At 35.3% G+C, this 20,150-nt stretch overlaps 2 protein-coding genes across 2 annotated transcripts; both read left to right on the top strand.

The window, feature by feature from the left end:
- Positions 1-4,001: 4,001 nt before the first annotated feature.
- Positions 4,002-5,147, top strand: LOC107176124 (uncharacterized). Its single transcript, XM_052432794.1, has 2 exons — positions 4,002-4,772; positions 4,818-5,147. The coding sequence occupies exons 1-2, from the start codon at positions 4,002-4,004 to the stop codon at positions 5,145-5,147; spliced, it is 1,101 nt and encodes a 366-aa protein (XP_052288754.1).
- A 442-nt stretch (positions 5,148-5,589) lies between these two features.
- LOC107176123 (uncharacterized) lies at positions 5,590-6,657 on the top strand. The gene is made up of 3 exons (XM_015528185.1): positions 5,590-5,676; positions 5,762-6,199; positions 6,256-6,657. The coding sequence occupies exons 1-3, from the start codon at positions 5,590-5,592 to the stop codon at positions 6,655-6,657; spliced, it is 927 nt and encodes a 308-aa protein (XP_015383671.1).
- Positions 6,658-20,150: the final 13,493 nt, after the last annotated feature.

The raw sequence follows: 20,150 nt of genomic DNA, 5'->3' as shown, positions 1-20,150 counted from the left end.
TGACAAAGCCCATCCAGAACCGGCTTATTCCACGGCCACAATCCTAAAGGTATTGAGCCCTAACCAGTGGGGTGACCTACTCCACAGTTTCAAAACCTTCCCTTTAAATTTTGAGACCCGTTTACCACATTGTCGGACTTTTTCCTATTGGGATTACCAACAAGCATGGTATAACACCTTTTTTTATCCAAAACCCTAAAAATCTCACTCATGGTTATTTTTCTTCAACACAAAGATAACCGTTCAAAGTCTCCCAAATTGGTTTCATCATTGGTGGAATCTTTTTGGCCCAATTCCACAAATCCTATCGCCAAACGCTACAAATTGCCTAAACCTTTTCAAAGCCCATTATTTACCTTCTGACTCAGAAAAAAGATTTTCCCCTTTTCTTTGCTTTTGTGCAAATTTCTTTCTGCCTTGGGTCTGTTCATGGAACCTCCGTTTCCACACCCAAGATTCCCAAGTCATCCTTCAAAGAACCTTTAGAGTCAAATGGTGGTCAAAATTTGATGAACAGTCCAAATTGACTGTTAGCATGATCAAAGATTGGCTCTCCTCTAAAAGCCTCCTACAACCAACCCTGAAAGCCTCTAAAGCCCAACAGACCTTCCTAACCCAAAAATCCAAAGCCCAGTCTCTTTTGGCAAGCGCCAAAACTGAAGATAAGTATTTCAAAGCCATGGAACAGCTCCTCGCCTCACGATCAAAGTCCTCAGCTGCAGATTCCTCTGAAGATAAAGATGAAGATGTTAATGATGATGAAGAGCCTTTCATTTCTCTCGGAGATGATAATGAAGATGACTGTTTCGGCATTTTCTCTCCGATAAAGCATTGTAAATAATTATTTTTCGGGTGGTCCCCTGGACACAAGTGAGAGCGCACATGTCTCTTCACCCGTATTGTTCGTCAGCCTGTATTTTCGTATTTATACAAAGCATCTACTATTCAAAGATACGATCCAATTGTTACTGTGCAGTGAACAGTGCAGAGTTCCAGATGTTACTGTGCACTTAAAGTCCCCCTACAGTGAACAGTTTAAAGATTTTTGTATATAAACCGAGAGGAAGACTTAGACTCCTCAGGTTTTTCATTTCTCTTCTTCTCTTCATTCTCTCTAAAAACTCTCTCTCTCTCTCTCTAAAGTCCGAAGAGTTCAAAGAAATTTTCGGTTTACACAATAGTTCTATCACAGAGCTTTGGGTGATCAGACTAGTTCTTTATCTTCAATCTTCCCGTCTTTCAATCTTCCCTTCTGGAAAGATTTGAAAATTTGTAAAAGCCAACCAAAGCAAAGATGTATGTTTAAATTTCAGTTCTTTAAATTTTTAAAGTTTAATGTAATTTAAATTCTCGCAATTTACTTTAAAGCAATTTACTTTAAAGCATTTACTTTTCTGCAATTTACTTTATGTAATTTAAATTTCTGCAATTTAATTTCAAAGCATTTTATTTTACAAAGCATGCTTGCAGACTGATCTCTATCAGATCTGCCATATAAACTGTACGTTCCTCTGAGGCAAAGAGACCGGATCTCGATCCTCAGTTGTAAATCTTCTCTTCTTCCTCCATTCCTTCAGAGCACCATTTCCGGGATCCAGATCTGGTACTGTGTATGTACCCAAACCTTTAAAAGAACCTAATCTATATCTGATAATAGCCCAATAAAAAGAATCAACCACGTTTAAAGCAACTTAACTTTATTTGGTAAAATAAAACTGAGTTGGTATATCGGCTGGAAACCCGAACGTGCGGACTATTGATCTGTTCTAAGTCAGATCTGGGTCCAAAGGCTTCACTTTGTGTAGCATCGATCTGGTTTAACAACGCCACGTACCAATTAGTTATTAAAATTTGACCAACCGCGTTCAAATTTGTTTGATCACTGTATGATACAAAGAACTCCATAATCAAAGCTGGTAATTTATTTTAAAATTTGGAAAAGCCGATCCATTAATTGTTTAATTTGAGTTTTTAATATTGATATCCAACGAAAGCACATCCATCCTTCGATCCTATTTCCTTCTGGTATCATATATAATTAAAAGAAAGATATATAATATATATATATATATATAATTAAAACCTCAATAGTGTAAATGTGTAATATATTGGTAGATATGTATATTTTATAATATCAATAAATTATGTATGTATGTATGTATGTACATACGTATGTATGATAGTATGTAAATATTTGATGTAACTTTTATTCAATATATAGATATTAAACGGGTTATTGGGTAACCCGATTATTTTTCCGTGTCGGATTTGGGTCTCAATATTTTGACACGATTATTAAATGGGTCGGATTTGGGTCGACCTAAATTTGACACGACACGAAACTGACACGACACGAACACGACCCGATGACCCGTTTTGCCAGCTCTAGGTGTATGGGCTGGTGCATCATATGGATGACTACTCATTTATATTTTACAATTGAGCGACATGTCATTCATGTCTTTAACCTTTAGATGACCTGTCATCCGTTTTGTAATTGGGTGTTTCAAACAACTTCCAAAAGCTTTAAAAGTGACCATAGTTTATCTTGAATAAAGTCTCTAACATCCCTCCCGCCTTAAGCTTGTGATTTTCACGAGATAGAGTCTTAACTTGAGTGTTTCATATGTAATTGTCCATTTACTGACAAATCATATGTCGATAGCTTCTAAACTCTAGTAACAATAGTTGGTTTGTCAATCCAATTGAAGCACCTATATAACTCCAATCTTTTTCATCCTCCTTTAAACTACAATAAATATTTAAAGTTAAAAGATTGAAAACCTAATTATTGTCTTTATATTGAAACAACATTTTTCTCCTTATATTTTCTTTTAAAAATAATTTCTTTAATTTCATCACTACAACAAAAAGTTCTTGTAAATTCATATTATTTAATTAATAAAATTTCAGACTTTCAAAAACTTATATTTCTCTATCTTTTATTCCATTTCTTCAAACAATAGTTCTTCACCATCTGCAGCTCGCGTCTCATGACAAGATTTCAAATATTCACTGGTAGCTTCTTAAAGGCGAGTTGAGTTCCATGCAGTTTACTCACAAAAAACCTCCTGCAATCATAAGGAATTTTATTGAGCAACTTGAGGAAATATCTTTGCCTGTAATCTTCCTCACTCATTTCACCTGCAGATTTCTTGATTCAAATTGATGATCATTTCTGTTCTTTAATCAGCTTCGCTTGCCTAAGGACAGAGATTGTTCGAAACATCCTCTTGAGCCTTTTGTGCCGTGATGATGATGCATGCTTTTTACTGACCTCATTGAATTTGAGGGTCTCAGTTATGCCTTCGGCATCCATCATCATTGCATTTTGCCATTGTGTGCGCCTCAGGGAAACGTCTACACTACCCCATTATGGATTAAGATTCAGTGCTTAACTTTTTTTTTTTTAAGTACTGAATCAATAATCAAGATTTATTTTGAGTTTTTATTTATTTTTATTTTTCTTATCTAACAACCATTGATTTAATGCTTAATAAAAACTGAACTCGACATTGAATTCTTGTCCCCCATTATTCTAGATATAAGGAAATGTAGTTAATTAAAATATTACATATTTTATTAGTAAAACAATTACTTATAGATTATCTGCGTTTATATTGAGGCCACAGTCACAGAGCAGGAAATATGACAAGAATACACTGGCTGGATTTTGGACGCATCTCCCCCAAGACATATGACACAGCAAATTGTCAACAATATGATTAATTTTAATTTCTCTTCTGGCGATACCTTATTTAGACTTGCTAAATACGATTTGCTGAGTGATATGCCTTCTGTCATCCAGAATATTTTGAAGCCGGCTTTGTCTCAGTTAGTCAGGCTCAGCTATAGTGCTGGTGAAGCAAGACTTGTTAGTTGAAAAACAAATGTAGTTAAATATTGCCATAATTTTGATGTGTGTTAAAATGGTAACAATTCAATCGTATGAAATTAAAATATATATATATAGATTAAAATATCAATTATTTGGCTTCGAAATGTTAGGAAGCTCCGACAACATCGGAAGAGGCAAAAACCCTAGTTTCGCGAGGGTTTTTTCACCGCCGTTACAGGCGACGCGTTCAACCAAAAAAGCTCGGATGAGGGAAGAAGGCACAGATGAGGACAATCCGCCGCTGGTGACTTACAAGGAAACCCTAGTGGGCGATTCACAATATAGGGTGGCTGGGATTGGCGGAAGTGAAGCAGACTGGGAGTTTGAAGAGGGTGATGTGATTGAGAATCATGATGGAGTAATGCCATCTATAAGTTTCTCGGCCAGGATACAAGAGAAACTCATTCAACCATGGAAGAACTCGGTTGTGGTAAAGCTGTTAGGAAGGAATATTGGTTATAAGGCTCTTTGTGCTCGACTGGCTAACATGTGGAAACCTTCTATGAGTTATTCGGTGATTGATTTGGAAAATAACTATTTCTTGGTACGATTTCGCAATGTAGGGGACGCCTTGGATGCTTTGACGAGAGGTCCATGGATCATTTTAGGCCATTATCTAACTGTGCAGCAATGGACGCCTGATTTCGATAGCAAAGTTATGAACTTTGAATATGTCAATGTCTGGATTCGATTACCAAGCTTAGCCATATACTTATACCACCAGAAAACCCTTTCTAAAATTGGCCAATTAGTTGGAGAAGTTATCAAACTTAATGATAATACAGAATTGTCGACAAGAGGTAAATTCGCAAGAATTGCTGTTAGGATTTCTCTTGCAAAACCTCTAGTCTCTGAAGTTGAATTGAATGGAAGGGTTTAAAAGATTGAATATGAAGGGTTACCAATCATTTGTTTTAAGTGTGGCAGATATGGTCACAACAATGGGGATTGTAGTGAGAACATTAACGATGGGCAATTTGGAGGAGAAGAGACTTACAGAAAAGATAGCCAACGAAGAGATGTGCACGCTGCACAGGAGGATGGCAGGTCTAAGGATACCCACTTTGAACCTTTTGGACCTTGGATGGTTGCCTCCAGGAGGGGTCGTAAAATAGCTAGTGGTAAGGAAACTGTAGGGGAGCCAAATCAGAATAGATCGATCCAAGGAAATACTGTATCAAGATTTCAAGTATTAGAACAACTTCATGAGCAGAATCTTAATCGTGCAATCCCAGAACTTAATGATTAGCTCGACACATATCTACAATTCTAAGCTACCACCAGGAAAGCTAACCATGAGACAATACCAACCAAAGCTAAGCCCTCCAAAAGTGCTCTCCAAAGAAAGCAAAAGAAAAAAGCTGCAATTGTTATACAAAATATACCCGAGGCTTTCCCATCAACCAAACCCTTCCAAACAGCTGATATCTCCCATGTACCATCGACTAGCCATAAAAACGATGTAAACAATATAACCCATGCAAACCCTAGCCTCATCCATTGTCTTTTTACCCATGGCAGGTCCACTGGCCATGTTACAACTACCGTTCCAACCACCTTAGACCCAACCAGGCATACTGTGGTGTTTTGCTCACCTCAGCTGAGTACACCTGTATACCATACATTTGCTAATAACACTTTGGTGGATAATGAACTACAAGAAATTCAAAATCCACACTATCCTAATCGAAATGACAGAAGCTGATGTAATTAAAGAAGCCATGTCTGAAGGTGAAGAGTCAATGGTGGAGGAAATGCCCGGAGCATGCATACAACAGGTTCATGGGCAGTAGATATAAAGATCATTTACCTCTATGTATATATTTAATTATGATGATGTCAGTATTGTTTTGGAATGTTCAGGGAGCGACTTCCCATTCTTTTAGACAAACTTTTAAGACCATTATTCAAAGGTATAAGCAGGCTATGGTGGTGGTTATGGAACCGCAAATTAGTGGGCGGAAAGCAGACAACTTCATTAAGGCGAGTGGTTTTGCTCGATCTCATAGAGTGGAAGCAATAGTTTTTTCGTGTAGAATATGGCTGCTATGGAGGGATCAGTTTGATGTAGAGATTACTTTTAATCACAAGCAATTTATTCACCTTAAGCTGCAGCGTAACAATGTGTTGATATCCTGGATTACTACGTTGTATGCTAGTCCAGTTCCGATTATCCGCCGTGAGCTATGGGATCACCTTAATCACCTGGCTACTATCACCAATGATCTTTGGATTGTTGGAGGTGATTTTAACTCGATCATATTTCAAGGAGAAAAGATTGGGGGTCTTCTACGGCAAGCGGTGTTTGCAAAAATTTCAGCAATTGGTTTCATAAAAATAGGCTTCATGACTTGCAGTTTAAGGGCCCCAGATATACATGGTCGCGTGGCTCCCTTTCAAAGCGCCTTGATCGAGTTGTTTGTAATAAGGCTTGGTTTTTACAGAATCCTAATGCCTCGGTTTTACATTTGCCAAAAGTGGCATCCGATCATCGCCCTGTCCTAATTAGATTTGATCAAAGTTCCCGAAATAATAAATCTCCAAAGCTGTTTCGTTTCATGGCTACTTGGTTGACAAATTCGAGATTTACAGACTTTATGAAGACTCATTGGAATAATGAAATGCCTTATTATCGGGTGGCTTCAGAGTTTATCCAACAGGTGCAGCACTGGAATAAAAATAGCTTTGGGAATATTTTCCAAAGGAAGAAGGTTTTGCTGGTAAGGATTGGAGGAGTTCAAAGAGCTCTAGAACGGTGACCTCTCCGAAGTTTATACTGCCTTGAGGCTAAGCTTAAAAGAGAGCTGGAGGAGATTTTGATGCAGGAGGAGTTGTTGTGGTTACAGAAGTCGAGAAGGGATTAAATTTTGTTTGGTGATCGAAATATTGCATATTTCCATAAAAAAAAACAATTACTAGACGACGCCATAACAAGATAGATGTAATTAAGGCAGAGGATGGTCAGTGGCTTTATGACATGGATGCTATCAAACAACAGGCTACCAACTTTTTCTCTAACCTTTACACTTCGAAGCAAGGGGTATATATGCCTTATCAAGTTTGTGGTGCTTTTCCGCGAATTGATGACCCTAGATTGGAATCCCTAGCTACTGAGATTGAGGAAAAAGAAATTCGGCATGCATTTTTCAATATGAGCCCACTTAAGATGCCAGGAGTAGGTGGTCTGCATGCGATTTTTTATCAGACTCAATGGCATATTATGGGTGAGTCATTCTGTAAGGCAATTAATGAGGCTTTTCAAACTCAATCTATTCCTGCTAAGGTTAACAGAACCGTGTTGGTTCTCATTCTAAAGATGGAGCAACCAATTTCTCTTAGGATGTATCGTCCTATCAGCCTCTTTACGGTGACGTATAAAACAATCACAAAGATTATAACTAATAGATTGCAGGAGTTGCTCCCTGATCTGATTGGATCCCATCAAACCATCTTTGTACCTGGCCGCCATATCACTGAAAATATTATAGTTGCACGGGAGATTATCCATTCCATGCGAAGGAAAAAAAGGCGTAAAGGTTTTATGGCAATAAAAGTGGATTTAGAGAAATTATATGATAGGCTGAGCTGGTCTTTTATTCACGAAACTCTTCAGGAGTTGAACTTTCCGACTATGCTTATTAATCTCATCACGGAGTGCATCACTATAGCCACGATGAATGTGCTCTGGAATGGTGAACTTACTTCTGAATTTCGTTCAGAAAGGGGTGTTCGACAAGGTGATCCACTTTCACTGTATATCTTTGTGCTTTGTATCGAACGCCTCAGCCATGGGATTTCTAGATCTATCCAACAGGGTCATTGGAAGCCAATTCGATTAGCAAGAATGAGAACCCCTTTGAGTCATTTATTTTTTGCAGATGATCTTTTGTTGCTATCAGAGGCCTCTAGCCAGCAGGCTATAATTATTAATAAGCTTATAGATTATTTTTTTGCTAGCTCGGGAGCCAAGGTTAATAAATCCAAAACCTTGGTTTATTTTTCTACTAATATATCAGCCATGGAGGCTTCCAGAATTGGCTCTGATCTGGGTTATTCAGTCACTGACAATTTGGGGAAGTATTTGGGGGTCCCTTTATGCCATAATCGGATGTCGAAGCAAACCTACCAAAGTATTATTGATAAAGTTGATCAACGGCTTTCTGGGTGGAATGCTTCACACCTGACCTTAGCGGGACGCATCACGTTGGCGCAATCAGTTTTACAAGCTATTCTTGTATACGTAATGCAAACCACAAACCTGCCAAGAAGTATAAAAATGAAGATTGATCAGTTATGTCGGCGCTTTATTTGGAGTGGTTCAGCTGAGTATTAAAAAATGAGTTTGGTTAATTGGGATATGATTTGCACTCCAAAATGCAAATGGGGTCTCGGTTTTAAGAAGCAGAATATCATGAATCATGCCCTCCTTATGAAGAACACTTGGCAGTTAATCACTGAACCAACGAAGCTTAGTAATCAAGTACTGTTAACTAAGTATGGCGTTCAATTGGATGAGGTTCCTACAAGCCTGTCTACTCGATATGGGTCTCATTTGTGGAAAACAATGGGAAACATTTGGGAGAAAACTCGAGTGGGAATGCAGTGGAACATTGGTGATGGGAAAAATGTTAGGTTTTGGTGGGATTGTTGGGTGACAACTTCGAGCCCTTTGGCGGACTGTGTGACACAACCAATTTTGAATACATTACTTAGCAAGCGGGTAGTTGATTTTATTGATGAAACTGGAAACTAGAAATTGGAATTGGTGTTTGTTTAGCGACTTGGTGCCTAATAACATACTTTTAAAGATCGCTTCAGTTCATCCTCTTAAAGGTTCTCACAGAGTTGACAATTACTTTTGAGGAGTTTCCTTTAATGGAATTTTCTTTGTAAAATCTGCTTATGAGCTTTTAAATGATCCTATTGGCAATGGAGATCGTAATTTTTGGCATTTGGCTTGGAGCTGGAAGGGCCCCCAGAGCATCTGTGTTTTTCTTTGGCTCCTCTTGCATGGTCGATTGAAAACGAGGAAGGAGCTTCATAAGAGACATTTGGTTGTTTCTACTCAATATGATAGATGTGGAGGGCTGGTTGAGGATATTCTTCATACTCTCCGTGACTGTGTTACGGCTAGGAGGGTATGTTCTTATCTCTTGCCTACCCATCATCCCCCTAGCTTTTTTCTTTGCTCTCTTACTGATTGGCTGCAGATTAATTTGATGAGAAATACAAATGACACAAGTCAGGAGTATTAGAGAGTATGTTTTGGAGTAGCAGTGTGGAGATTATGGTTTTGGAGGAATGACGTTCTCTTTAATCATGGCTCATGGGAGAGTGGCTTTATTGCCACATACATAAAGGTTCGAACGCATGAGATTTTACGCTATAGTCACCAACCTTTGCTTGGGAAACAACAGCGAGTGGAGACAATGATAAGGGGGAAAGCTCCTACTAGGCTGTGTATTAGTTTAAATACGGATGGTGCCAGAAAGGGGTCTGGACATGCTGGGGCTAGTGGATTGATTCGAGACTTCAATGGAAATTGGCTCATGGGATTCACTGTTAACCTTGGAATGTGTTCAGTTCTCTCGGCTGGGCTTTGGGGTCTTTTGCATGGCTTGAGAGTGGCTTGGGATCATGGCTTTAGACGTCTTCAAGTGGGAGTGGATAATAAGAGCATAGTGCATCTTTTGGAAAGGGCTCATCCTTCAGCCAACGAAAATGCAATTCTTGTCAAAGTTATTCAGGAATTATTAGCACGTGACTGGATCGTCCACATGGAGCATGTGTACAAAGAGGCAAATAGTGATGCGGACTTCCTTACTTCCTATAGCCTAACTACACCCATAGGCTTGCATGTTCTTCTTTCTCCTCCCCTTGCTATTTTGGTTTACTTTGTAATGATACTTATGAGATTGTACACTCTTGGTTAGTGTAGCCCTTCTTTAATAATATATATATAATATAATATAAAAGGGCACAATTCAATCATATTAAATTATAGAGAACTACCTATTAGTTGAGTGATTCAATCCCTACTATTATTATTAAATATATATAAATAACGATAAAGTTACAAACTTTAAATTAGTGTACAGTAATTTCCATAAATTTCTAATTCTAATATGAATAGAATTCTAATGAATCGTTGAAAATTATAACACATTATACTAATTGGATCAATCAATTGACAATAAAAGTTAACTCAATAGATGAGATTTTCCTTATACTTATGAACGGACCGTAAGTCCATTTCGTAATTTGAAAAAAAGAATTAAAACTAAAAGATTCATGAATGTGTTACAAAATTACAAAGAGCGTTCTTGATGTATCAGTCGATATAATTGAACCTTAGCCATTATTGCTGTTGTTACCATTAACATGCTCCTCCCCTCAAATCAATTGTTTTCATTTTGAAGGGCTCAAGCTTCAAACCGATTCTTCACCCTCTTTCTTCAACCACTTAATATTGATATCTCAAATTTTTTATTTAAATTTCATTCCAAATGATGTATCATTAATTTATTGAGTGGTTGGTAATTTTTTTACAAGACTTAAATGAATTAATTGTATTATATCACAACCAAATTGATGAATATAACACCATTTGAAATAATTGATAAAGCGGGAGTGTAAATTGATATATAATTATAGGTTTGTTGTAGCCTTTGAGGCAGCTCTTTGGTATTTGATTAAGTTCCATGGCATTAAATCTATGTTTGAGTTTTTCTTTTAATTGTAAGTACATATCAATGTAAGCTCCCGCTGTTTTTATTTTATTTTATATTTTTTAATGCATTTGAAAGTAAAAGAAAGTTTGTAAATCATTCTGATGAAAAATATTGTACAATAAATGTACTTTTATATACGCTTAAGAACCATTTTATCTGAGGAAATAAAATATACAGCAACGATATGCATAAAGCAAGCGTTAGAGCTGGTGATGAGCAATGAGGAGGCGTCAAAATCTGTCAACATTAACACCATCAATTGATATCCTTTAATATCATTTTGATGTTCCCTTTTCGCCTTGTCCATTTAATCCTCCTCCGCCGCCGCCTTGTCGGCCGCCTCCTTCAGCTCCTCCTCTTAAATCTAAAGTCTTGATCTTGAACAACTCATTCTTTAGGGTTGTGTCATAAGACTTTCCTGATACACATGTACAAGGAGAGTAGATATATATATATATATATATATATATATAAATTAATCAAACACAACAGATTTTTCATTTTGCAGAACTTTTATTGTTGTAATTTCTATTTCACATAATGAAAGCGTCTTGAAACACTTACCTAAACTTCTTACTAGGAAAGCCTCTAGAATATTGTTTTTCTTGATTCTTTCATTTTGAGTTCTATAATTAGCATGAATTATGTCTCTTCTCAGATGTTGTTGCTGGTGATGATCACAACTTGGTACTTTCTTGAACGTCCTTAAAGCTGTTTGAAACAAGTTTTTCCGAGCTAAAGAGCAAGATGCAAAGTCACAGTGACTCAAAGTGCGAAATGCTGTCACTGCAGCTGCTTGCTTCTTCATAGCTGATGCATCCTGGTTTTGGTAGTCAGACATTCTAATTTGGTCTACCTTCGATCTCCTTTTGAGCTTATATCTCAAATGCGCTCAAATTTTATAGCAGATTGCAGCAAACTTGTCGAAATGCATCCAAGCTAGCTTCTTAAAATGTCAATGTTTGGAGCATTGATATTAGGACGGAGAATTTGATCACTTTATTTGGACTTAAATTATTTGTCTTGTTCCACTTAACAGTACTATTCGTTCATCCCCAAGTTTTTGTTGGTTTGTTATCTACTAAAGTCTTGATAGACAGCTAATGTGTAAACTGCATAAATTAGGGAAACTATCAGCCATTTTTTCTTTAATGTCCGTTAGTGTATACGCATGTCATAGGGATAAACTAGTCATTTACTTATCAAACTGATTAGCTTTGCCTTTTTTTGAAAACATTTTGAAGGAATTATGCATTTTTAACTTCTACTTGGAAAAAAAAAAAATTCAATAGACCGTTCAATTTCCATGACCAAAGAACGAATACTAAAAGTACTACTTTTATTATGAAATTTTGAGAATGGTATAACAAATATTGTAATTTTTGTGAAATGAGGCGATTCTCAATGCAGGAGGCAACAATGTTGTGGTGGGGTTGCTGAAGGATTTTAACTAGGGTTAGTAATGGGATGGGACAAATCGAATTTGTCAATCCTGATCCTATTCCGAATAATAAATTTGGAGAAAAAAGTCTTCCAATCTCGTCCTGATTGGGATCCAAATCTTGATCGAGGTCTCTAATTGTCTCGAATGACATGAATTTTTTGTCATATACTGTAAATTTTGTCACAAATGACATGTCATACAACAACCAACATATCATATGCCTGAGATCAACATGTCATATTAATATTATGAATAGAAATGACTTGTGATGGATATTGACTAACATGTCATGCTTATATAATTCTTTAAATTGACTTGTCATATATTTCTAGAAATCTAGATTTTGAAACACTCGAGATCCTATTTTGGATTTTCAAACATCCTGAATCTCGATCCGAATAGTAAATTAGGATAAAATTTTATCCTGAATCTCGTACTGAATAGGCAGGGATCTGAATTTTAGTTGGAATTTAGGGAGTTTTGCAAATCCTAATTTTAATAATTAAGCAACTATTTTATTCATATAACTCAACACTTATTACACACTTTTGCTTATTACACTAGAGAAGCTTTTGTTTCTATTGCTTGTTGCTTAAATCAAATGGGAGAAGGGGTATTTATAGATGAAGCAAACTAATCACACCCATTCAATCACCATACATTTTAACTACCCAAATTTACTCATCTATGAACGCTACAAATTTTGCCTAACTAAACTTACCACCACAAATTTTATCTAACACTTCTAGCACAAATTTGGCCTCTATTTGGATTAAGTTTAAAATTCAACAACAGCTAACTTCGTGCGGCGGTGCTTTGACTAGGGGGCTAACAATTAAAGTAATTTAGTTCTATTCTTATTTTAAACTTAAAAAAAAACTATGTACTCTAAACTCAGTTCTCAATACAGTAAAACCTCGATAAATGAATGTTCAATAAATTAATAACCTAGCTTAAATAATAAATTCTTCCGGTCCTGACTTGGGCTAATGTACTAAAATAACAATTCTGCTAAATGCATAAGCTAATAATGATTTTTAAATCCTTTAAAGTCCAATGAAAATATAAATTAATAATTGATTAAAATAAAAATATATTAACAACAAACAGCATATAAAATTCATATTATTAATAATTTTTTTCTTGATAACTTACATTTCTCAATTCAAATCTTTTCCAAAATATGCATCTAAAGTTTGTTTTTCATTATTCCTAAAATTAAACTCAGCCTCATCCTTACTTTTTTGAAAAGTATGCACTACATACGACATATATTTTTTTATTTATTGTAGAAAGTAGGTATTTAAAGTTACTATTGCTTGAAAAACCTCATTTGTGGAAACATTTGGTAAACTATAATTATCATCTAGATCATGATCATCATTAGCGGATGTACTCATTACTCCTTAAATAATCTCTTCATCAGTAGGAGATTCCATTGCTGCATCATTTTCACAAGAATAATTCAAAAGATGCTTAATATCCATGTCATTTCTATAGTGTAGACCAGAAATAACTCCTTGTAGTCCATGGATGCCTTCATCTTCACCAACTTGTTGTTCGGTAGCCACACCTTCATCTAATCGAATTTTACAATGTTGAAAACAATTTGCATTGGTTGTATTCTTCACACCAATGTTCCAAGCCGCATTAATAAAATTGATAGCATTCAATACGTTAATTTTTTTTGGATTTGTTGCTCCTATCTTGTAGCCTTTCAAGACACTAGAAAAAAAAAACGACATCGATAATGGATTTACTAATAATCCCAACATCACATGGTTGAATATTTGTGGTTGTATTTGGAGGCAAGAAAAATAATTCAACATTACTCAAGCCTTCAATAACCTTTGGATGGGCAGGACAATTATCTACCAAAAGTAAAATTTTTTTGCCATTCATTCTCTCATCAAACCAATAAACAAATTCTTCAAAAAGTAATCTAGTCATTCATGCTTCTTTGTTAGCTCGATAATGACAATTAAGATTGCTAATGTTTACATTTTTAAAGCATTTAGGATTAGCATACGTACCAATAATCCAAAGTAGTACTTTGTCAGAACCATCACCATTGCAATAAACAACAATAGTAATTCTCTCCTTGTCATTCTTCCGTTCTTTTAATGGCTTTGTAGCAAGTGTATGATTTGCTTCCGAACGATAGAATAAACCAGTTTCATCCATATTGTAGATATCCTTCCATTGAAATTGGTTTAGTTTAGCTTTTATAATTGGTAAAGCAGCTTTAATATTCTCCATAGCTACTGAACCACTTTCACCAAACCTTCAATAAGATTTAATTTGATGTGTTGCCTAAAACTGTTTGAGCCTACCACGTGAGAAGTTAAATTATGGATTAGAGTTGTTATACATTTTCTGCAAAAACTATTTTTCTTTGGTTTGGATTATTTCTACAATCATGTCCACTTTCTCTTTGTTGTGCAAATTTTATTGAACTCCCAAGAGCACGAATCTATTGTAGAATAGATCAATGGTGACAAGTGTCGATCCTATGAGCAGGTAGATTTTAATTGTGTGTAGAATTAATTTTGTAAATGAGTGGTTGGATTTGTGGTGAAAATGATTTGGATTATCCTAAAATTAGAATTTAAATGGCGAGAATAAATTGAATAGAAATCTATTAAAATGACGTACTTGGGTATCTGGATCCGTATCAACATGCATCATGGGCTAAATATTCCTTATTAATACCAATTAAATCATGAGGGGGGAATCCACACCTCATGAACCACACTCTAATTAATATGGTGCTAAGGGCTTATCGTGCCAAATAATAATAACCTTGCACTAGAGAGCCGGTGTAACCAAGGCGGTATCTAGACAAGATTATTATTATTTGTTGACGAGAAGTCAAAACATTCACAAAAACTAGAGGGGAAGAGAAAGTAAATTTACCAAATAAAGCCCATGACACATGTTGAGACTTCACCTTCAACCCAAGTTTGAAAGAAAATTAGCCACTTATAATTGAACTAGGGGCAAAATGAGAATTTATTAAAATACGTAGAAAATACAAGATGGAGAAGGAATTACAGAAAATGGATCCCAAAAATAGATTCAGAGATATCAAATTAAGGGGGGGAGGCCCCCTTTTTATAGATACATTGAGTAAATCATGGCCATCAGATTAAAAACAGTTTGGGCGCTCAGGATTGCGCCACGTCATCAGTCAACAGTACGCGGTTTGACCACGCAGGTAAATAGTAACACGGTTTGACCTGGCTTTGAACAGTAATGCGGTTTGGTTAAAAATAATCCTATGTAATGCATGTACCGTACGCGCAAGTTTTGGTCCACTAATATGCTGCCACGTCATCATCAACAGTTCATAAGAATTTTAGACCAACAGGATCATGACACCTCATCAGTCAATGCCACATCATCGGTCAATGCCACATCATCGATCCGTCTATGTAAACAGTGTCGTGAACAGTAACGTAGACAATACCGTACATGTAAATAGTACCGTACATGTGAACAATGTCATTTTTCCTTTTATGCTCCTCCTAAGGTTTTCGACCGTCCTGAGTTCAAAAGTGATGTCCGTTTTACCGTTTGATCTCTCATTTATTGTTAAATGACTATGATGCCCCTAAAATACACAAAATACTTAATTAAAATAAAACACACATAATTAAATTACAAGAACCTTAAATACATAAAAGTAAGGGTTGTTAGTAAGATTTGAAATGTAAAATGACGATTTTCTCCTTTATAAATATACATTTTCTAACACTCAACACACCCCCCAACCAGCTTATTGCTAGTCCCTAGCAAATAAAGCAAAAACAAAATTCAAGCACAATTTTTTTTTTAAACAATCTTGTTTATTCAATCAGACTAATGATAGCAATCAAATAAAAATATAAGCATTATCTCCAGTCTAAAGCAACATCACACCCACATCAACCATCCACATGAATCAGCCTAGTAGATTGTTATAGCTACTTTCAACAATGACATGTTAAACCCCAAAATCTCACTGGAAGTAGTGACATTTTCACAAAGAAATTAAACCCAATAAAAATAGTCACTCCAATGAATGGTACTTGAGAGAGAAAATAATAAAGAAGTGATATCACATGCTCTCACCAAGATGAAAGAAATGTGCCCTTAGCTTAGAAATAATACGATCTCAAGTCAAATAAAAATGTTAGTCAACTAAATATATTTATTTATTTATTTTTTTTATGCACCACTACATCTTTTTAGCCCATATAACTAGCTTCTACTTCAGACTATAGTTCCCTAAAATCAAGAAGGACTTTTATTAGGATGTAACGTAGGCTAGGGACATGACTAATAAAGAAGGGAAATAAGGAAAATAAAGTGTATGTTTGAGAAAAATGCAGAGAATTTTTTGTTTTGAAAGTTGCAAGGTGGATTTCACCTATTATTGTTATTATTATTTTTTTTTGTTGCTTTTGTTGGGCATAACTTCACTATACAAAATATTTATTTACATTTTTCTCAAACATAAATAGGTGATGGAACTTGTAAGATATTGGGAAATACTCCAAATCTGAGTGGGTTAAGATGATAAGTTTGACAAAGAAAAGTTTTTTTTTTTTTTAAGGCTCAAAAGGGTTAACTATAGATATTTCACAAAAGAGATGGCTAGAAAGGCTCAAACGGATCAAGGATGGCCTTTCCATCATCTTTTAGGGCTCTAAATAATCTTCTATATCTACTAGTTAGATGGGCCTTCAAATCTAGCAACACACTTTTTTTTCTCTCTTTTTTTTAATTATATATATATTTTTTAGGGTTAACTCAAAAGAAATCTAAAGATCGTGTATAAAACTGCTAAGCTGTATAAAGAATGGGCAAAATGGTTACTCTCCAAGAAAAATAATAAGCTCAAAAACTCACTTGGTACTTATTATAACATGTTCATTCCTTCAAGCAACTCATATTTTTCTCCGACATCAACATGTAGAGTAGCAAATATAGTGCAACATCACTTAAGACCAAAGATAATACAAGTACTAAAATTCGAAATGAATCATGTCATCCAATGTTAAAACAAATCACACAATTTTTTTTTAAACAACATTCTACCCCCCAACCTATTCTAAACATGAAAGAAAAATATGTATGCAGAAATGTGAAAATGATGTAGAAAAAATTAATTAAAAAAGTTACATTTAAAATGATAGAAAAATAAATTTTTTTTTTAACTAAGAAGATGCGTTTCTAAAGGCACTGCACTCCATATTCAGCCATCTTCGATTAAAAATATATATTTATAAAGGAGAAATTAAAAAAGAAGAAGAAAAATGAACATCAAAACTTAATAAAGAAAAAGAAAATATCTGAATTTTTTAAATTTTTTTATTTTTTTTTTAAACGATGAAGATGCGTTTCTAGAGTCACTACACTCCATATTCAGCTATCTTCAACATAAAAAGTTATCAACAGTTAGTTTCTACAACAAAAAATTAGTAAAAACTTAACCAAGATTCCACAATTGTCGACTATTCCCTTCCCCCAATCAGAATGAAACATTGTCCTCAATGTTGTAAAGGAAAGAAGTAGAGTTTAGAAGACATCACCTGGGTGGTGCAACACAAAAGAAAATATTTACAGGCGGAGAGGTAAATCTAATTTGTACTTCTTACTGCGGCTACTGTTACCGTCATTATTTGGACGCTCCAACACAAAGATCCATGGGTTTGGCTCCGGTTTATAAGCTTGTAACATATCAAGTAGCTCATTAGCAGTGTGAGCACAAATAAAAAGTTTTTTCGCATTGGAAGGAATGAAGTAATTTTTTATTGCATGGTTAAGAAATACGATGAAGCCATCATAAAAGTTATTGACATTTAACAAACCGATGGGTTTCTGGTGAATGTGCAGATGGGCCCAAGATGCTAGTGTGATAAGTGCCTCTAGTGTTGCAAGATCTCCTGGAAGAAAAATAAAAGCATCAGCATTATTAAGCATTTCAGTTATTCTTTCTTGCATACCTGAGACGACTAACTCTTCTCCAGTCGATGAGTCAGACAAACTGCCCAAAGGTTTTAGGACTCTTGGGATGATGCCTAACACTTGGCTTCCTCTGACAAAAGCAGCTTCTAAGACCAATTTGGATAACCCTCGGTTACCTCCTCCATACACCAAGTGTAATTTTCTCTATGCTATGCTTCGACCAAGATCTATGGCTGCATCAATGAACTCTTTATGTTTGCCATAGGTAAATTCAGAAAGCACATAAATGTTATTGAATTGTTTATTAGGAGTAGCTGCCATTGGAATATTTCTCAAAAATAATTTTTGAGTGCTTAACAAAAAGTCATATTTAAAAATCTTGGTGACAGTGGGTCACAACTGTGTATGAGGTGGCATGTTAGTGTCAAATAACGCGTAAAGCACATGGCTCGCGAGTCAAAAAAGAAACAGTAAAAAGAAAAAGAAATAATGATAAAATAAAATTATTAATTCCAATAATGAAAAAGATAAAATAACAGTGAAATAAAATAACAGTGAAGTAAAATGATATTTACAAGTAGTTGTGACTGTGGCTCACATCTTCCTCTGGTTTTACGTCCAGAAACGGCTTGAACGCCCTCTATGGGTCGAGGATGGGCTTCCCATCCAGTTTTCTTATAAACTGGCAAACAAGGTCGTTTATAGTCAGATTCCCGAGACTATATCGTGCATGCTCTTTCTGGAATAATGGCCATAACTGGAGAATCGCTCCTTGCACATATACACTAGGATGCGTTTCAAGAGACAAAAGGATATCATCCAATGGCTCTTTATTCAAGCCATCCATAATGAATTGAATCTTATCTTCCCTGTTATCAGATACTATTCCTAAAGAACATGGGTTTTTTATCGCAACTCATTCTGGCACACTTATGGCAAGCAACAGAAATTCTTCGAGCTCGTCGTTTTCTTGCATAATTTCCTTTACCACAACCAGGCATGTATGCAATAAATTTTGGAGGTAACTCACATGCCAATCGTACTTTAGCCTCGATTAACCAACGGATGTTCGCAGGTATGTTATTCCTCATGAGCAATCGCATGCGTTCGGACCGAGCTTTATAGATTGTAAGGAGAGCATTCTGAGGAAGTGAAGGGAATCGCTTGTGAAACTTCGCTAGAATCTCGGTTCTGTCCATACCTTCGCCTTAGAATATCAGTTATTATGGGAAACTGAAGTAACTGACTTGATTGTCACGGAGTACCGTTATCCGCCACTTCACCGGGGTAACAAACTAAAGTACACCAACAGAAAAATAAATTAAAACACACAAAGAAAATCAAAATCATCATCTTATTGAATTTACCTCAAGCTCCAACTAGATGTCATAAACACTTCTCTCAATGTCTCTGAGTTGGCTTTCTAAACCCTCAACATAAGATACTAACTCTGGTGGTTGCAGAGCCCAAATACGATGTGTTTTACAAAATTAAATCTGCGTTTTGAGATGAGTTTTAACACGTTGAAGTGGTTTAAGAATATTTAGGAGGAACGGTCTAAGTATGGTACTCATGATTAACAATGATAAGAGAAAGCTTAATGGTAAAACAAACACACTTATGCAAAAATAATTTCAATTAGCAAAAATGACACAACTTAAAAGTAAATTTTAACTCCCAAGTATAAGAGTGTCTTGTTGTATTATAACTCGGTGAGTCCGAGGTCGATCCACAGAGAAAAGATTTAATTAGTTTATTTTATTTTATCTAAAAATTGAAATTAAAACTTGAATATAAACAACTTAATTTAAATGAAACTATAGAATTGAACTAGTTAGGGTTATGGATCCACTCTTAGAAATAAATAAAACTTAATAAATTCTTTTTGCCAATTTGTTTTAGATTTATTACCCAAAAGATTAATTATAAAAATTATTATTATTTTCCCTTTAAATTTATGATGGGTTAAGTATTTATTGTGTCAAAATTTAATTTGTCTACAATAAGTTAAAATACCATTTCACCATGCCTTATATTAAGATCTTAAGAATTTATTGTGCCAAATTCATTTGTTTGTCTACAATAAATCAAAATTTCAAAATATAAAACATGTATAAAATTAAAT

Source organism: Citrus sinensis, chromosome 8, assembly GCF_022201045.2.
Source record: "Citrus sinensis cultivar Valencia sweet orange chromosome 8, DVS_A1.0, whole genome shotgun sequence".
Taxonomy (NCBI): Eukaryota; Viridiplantae; Streptophyta; class Magnoliopsida; order Sapindales; family Rutaceae; genus Citrus; species Citrus sinensis.
The sequence above is the reverse complement of the archived record's forward strand: the minus strand, read 5'-3'. Positions and strand labels throughout refer to the sequence as shown.

What these genes read in the sequence shown, in the direction of transcription:
- LOC107176124 (XM_052432794.1), top strand. Translation starts at nt 4,002, where the DNA reads ATGTTAGGAAGCTCCGACAACATCGGAAGAGGCAAAAACCCTAGTTTC. An exon ending in AAGTTGAATTGAATGGAAGG is followed by an intron (nt 4,773 to 4,817) that starts GTTTAAAAGATT and finishes ATTTGTTTTAAG; the next exon opens with TGTGGCAGATATGGTCACAA.
- LOC107176123 (XM_015528185.1), top strand. Translation starts at nt 5,590, where the DNA reads ATGACAGAAGCTGATGTAATTAAAGAAGCCATGTCTGAAGGTGAAGAG. An exon ending in CCGGAGCATGCATACAACAG is followed by an intron (nt 5,677 to 5,761) that starts GTTCATGGGCAG and finishes TGGAATGTTCAG; the next exon opens with GGAGCGACTTCCCATTCTTT. An exon ending in GGGGTCTTCTACGGCAAGCG is followed by an intron (nt 6,200 to 6,255) that starts GTGTTTGCAAAA and finishes CATGACTTGCAG; the next exon opens with TTTAAGGGCCCCAGATATAC.